Genomic DNA, 4,345 nt, shown 5'->3' on the forward strand with positions numbered 1-4,345 from the left:
ATGTTCAAAGAAAATGAAAAAGTGAGTCCTACAAAGAAGATGTAGTATGTATCTTCAATAGATTATTACTCACCCTTCAAGAAGAATGAAATCTTGCCATTTGCAATGACGTGGATGGAACTAGAGGGTATTATGCTAAGCGAAATAAGTCAGTCAGAGAAAGACAAATACCTTATGATCTCACTTATACGTGGAATTTAAGAAACAAAACAGATGAATATAGGGGAAGGGAGGGAAAATAAAATATGATGAAAACAGAGAGGGAGGCAAACCATAAAAGGCTCTTAACTCTGGGAAACAAACTGAGGGTCACTGGAGGGGAAGGAGTGGGGGATGGGGTAACTGGGTGATGGGCATGAAGGAGGGCACGTGATGTAATGAGCGCTGGGTGTTATACGCACTAATGAATCACCAAATTCTACCTCTAAAACCAATAATACATTCTATGTTAATTAAATTGAATTTAAATAAATGACTTTTAAAAAATCATATTATTTGCAAGATATTTTTTCCACAAAAGTGAGATCACCTTATAATTAGTCCAGAAAGCATATTTGAAACATATTTCTATTGGAGAATTATGAAAGGGAAAATAGACATAGTTGTAAAGTGTGTTTCCCAAGTTTAATTAGGTTATGTAACCAGAAGATGAAAAGAGAATTCAGAAAGCCTGGCTACCAACTGTGTCCTGTTTAAGAACAAACATATGAAGAGACAAAATTTAGGAGAATTGGATGGATTAAGTCAATATTTTTGACTTACTTATTTTGATAATTATTTTAGACCTCCTGGTAGAAATATTCATACTGAATCTTGAGTGAAAAAAAGGCATTTATCTCTTTTTATCAGATTGATCAGCTAGTCCTAAAGATTTAAACAACTTAAACTGTTTTAATCACATCAACAACAAACAAAACAAAAACTTTCCATTTATAGTGCAAATACAGATTATACAGTGTAAAGTCTTTTTTTAACAGATGCAACATAATAAAGAAATAAATAAACCATTGTAATTGATGTGATCTTTTAAAAGTGGAAATGAGGACCTGAAGACTCTATATAGAGAGCTGTATGTGGGAAATAAATACTTATTTGACATTTTCATTTAACTTGGAATATTTGTCATTCTAGATGTTAAATCATCTTGATTATTATGTAGACTCACTGAGGATAAGCACATGGGATCAGCATAGTCTGCTCCTTAGGATATAATCCATTGTTTCCTTTACTACTTAAAGCTCTTATTCGAAAGAAGAAAAACATTAAGTTCCAGTAAAGGATGGAAGTGCTAATACATCACTGTGAATGGGTAATAGGCATTTTTAAAACCACAGTACATGTTGCTGTGGTGAATAGCATCGTTTGTTAGAATTAGGAAGAGGATATGGGCTTAAGAAAATAATGTGATTATCAAATTGGATACATACTGTGCCAGGTCGGGGATAAGGAATTCTCCCGTCGTACTGCACCCAGCGATGGTCTGCACTTTCCTTGTGAGCATAAGGACCATTGAAAACTGCTCTGATGTCAGCCATGCTGTACACACAAACCGCCGAGCCTCTGAAGATGGAGCTGAAAACCAGCAACATGATCTAATCACTCCCTGTACATCAGGCACTGGACGTTTATTGAGAAGATAAACCGTGTGTGGACAAGCTTAAGCAGCACATTCCATTTAATAAGTGCTGCAGACAAAACGTGTGGCTGTCCTTAAAGAGCTTATAACCAAGTAATCCTGACAAGAGGGTGATAGCAGTTACATTGCAGATAATTATAGTAAACGAAGCAAGCACATAGACGGGTCCCCATACACGGCTGCCTGTTAAGCTTTCAGACAGTAGGTGGCATCTACAGGGACATCTGATGGATACCTAGGAATCACCTAGAAAAACTGGAGGACAGAAGGAAACATGCAAAAAAGAGTATCTCATTTATATATATGCTTTTGAATTTTATTTGAAGGTCTTACAGTGTAATGCCTTCTAAAACCTTATAAAATAAAGAAGTTACATTACCTATTTTTTATAGAGGAACACTTTAGACACATAAGTAATAAATATCTCATTTATGTTTTCTTAAAGTGAGTGAATGTCCATAAATATTGGCTATTAATAACTTCCTCATACTTTTACTAATTTAAAAAAATGTTAAAGCTATTTTGTGCTTCTTCCTGAATTTCTGAATTTCTTGATGTATGCAACTTATTTGCTACTTAAAAATAATCTTAATCACACAGGAGTGGAGAACACATAATTAAGAAGTGGAAAAGCTCCATGGGAATTCCACGAATTTTTGCAAATTAGTGGTGAAAACTGTTAACACTGTCATCAGATGTTTCTTTTTTTTTTTTTTAATTTCTGGAAAATAAAAGACATTTTCTCTGCATCTGAAACTTTCAGGGATTCCTGTTCATAAAACCGAGATCATCCTTTACAATCTAAGAAACATATCATCCCAGCACTACTCAAGTGAGCCAAGGATTCTCTAGCACGAGTAACTCAATCATTAATATTCTTGGAATGACATTAACGGGAAACAGTGGGAGCTGATGGCAAACAGGCAGCTGGAAGGAAACTAGCTGCTAAGAAGGGAGGTAATGCCCCCATAAAAATCACATCCTCTGGCTAGGATATTTTAAAGGAATAATGCATCATGCTCTATGGTGTTGCTCTTGTTGCAGATTGTACTTACATCTTTTTATTGGACAATGGATGTGGCACTGCTTCCCAACATTATCTCGGTCCTCGGGGCGGCATTAAAAATAGAATAATAAAGTACACCCAGAACAAAGAGTTGACTTGTAACTTCGCACTCTGGGTGGGCAGAAAACTTGGTAGGAGAAAAAAGATAACTATCTTGGGGCTATATTTCCCTGGCACATGTCTATGCCTTGTGTGCGGAACACACAGTGACTTCAAAGACAGTTTTGAGGATGGAAAGATGCCAAGAGGACTAGCGCTGAGATACTTAACTTGAGTAACTACGGGCACTTGTTCTTCCTGCATCTTTTTAGCTCAGATATAAATTAGCAGAAAAATGGAATCCAAAGAGCAGCATTCTTAGGCTATCTTCCTTATTTTCATTTTAAATATTCACATTCTCTGGGTCACCTGGGTGGCTCAGCAGTTGATCATCTCCCTTCAGCCCAGGGCATGATCCTGGGGTCCCGGGATCGAGTCCCACATCGGGCTCCCTGCGTGGAGCCTGCTTCTCCCTCTGCCTGTGTCTCTGCCTCTTTCTTATGAATAAATAAATAGTCTTTAAAAAATATAAGTAAATATTCACATTCTTTATCCAAATAACATTTTGTTTTCTGTTATCTTCTGAACTGACACAGTTGGTATAAGGTGTGAGGTGAACTGAATGAAAGCAATGCCACAGAAAAGACTTACAAATTGCCTACAAACTGTTTTAATAATTTATTCAAAAGGAGGCAGTAAGCCCATTTCTCTTATACCAATACCAATATTGCCAATTCTTCCAATACTAGTATCAACATAAACCACAGAGATTGCAGAGCTGCAGAAGTAAAAAAATAGTTCAAAAAAGGTATTGCAGGCAGTAATATGTAACAGAATAAAAGTGTCCCATGTTCAAATGTAAGTTACAAATTAAATGAAATTAATATTAAATAAAATTATGTAAGGTCCATATAATCTTTGAGAAAGCTTCGTGGATGCTAGGAAGACTTTTAAGGAAATCACAGAGTCTCAGTGACAAGTACGGGACAGTATTATATCGGAAGAGGACAAAAATACAAGAGTGGATACTAAGAGAACAGCTTTGGTTCTAACTCACGCAGAGAACAGCCATACGTACTAGTTTAGGCACTGAAGCATTATGCACACCACCAAAGCCCTGGAAACAATGGAGATGTTTATGTATAGGAAGCTGAATAAATAAATTATGGTAATTGATATGGGACTACTCTGCTGCTATAAAAAGAACAAGAGACATTTTATGTATTGATATTAAAAGATTTCTAGGAAACACTAAGTGAAAAAATAAAATGAAAATGTGTTTTTTTCACACAAAAAGAAGGGACAAAGAAACACATAACTATTTCTTTACATGTACATTACAATTGTATAGAAGAATTACAAGCATTTTTTTAAACATACCTGGTTGTGGTAAAGACTCCATATACTACAGGATTTCTTTCATCTCTTGTGGGAAGCAAGTAAATATCCTCTATTAATGGAAAAAAAATCGTTATATTTTTATATTTCAGTATTACATATTTGCCTTTTCTTTAAGAATACAGTATTTCTGAGACTCTAACAATATGTAAAATTGACATAACAGTGAGAGTCATTCTATTATGACATCAGAAATTATGGGCTAA

The 4,345-nt window shown here is 35.4% G+C and overlaps 1 protein-coding gene across 7 annotated transcripts in view; it reads right to left on the reverse strand.

The window, feature by feature from the left end:
* Window positions 1–4,345, reverse strand: part of SEMA3D (semaphorin 3D) — a 216,974-nt gene that overhangs the window by 57,313 nt on the left and 155,316 nt on the right. For all 7 annotated transcript variants that reach the window (XM_035701533.2, XM_025449289.3, XM_035701532.2 and 4 more), the window contains 2 exons: window positions 4,122–4,191; window positions 1,428–1,572 (listed from right to left, as the gene is read on the reverse strand). In XM_035701533.2, the coding sequence (XP_035557426.1) occupies window positions 1,428–1,572; window positions 4,122–4,191 (215 nt within the window). The remainder of the gene's footprint in view (window positions 1–1,427; window positions 1,573–4,121; window positions 4,192–4,345) is intronic.

The sequence above is a fragment of the Canis lupus genome, chromosome 18 (assembly GCF_003254725.2).
Source record: "Canis lupus dingo isolate Sandy chromosome 18, ASM325472v2, whole genome shotgun sequence".
NCBI lineage: Eukaryota > Metazoa > Chordata > Mammalia > Carnivora > Canidae > Canis > Canis lupus.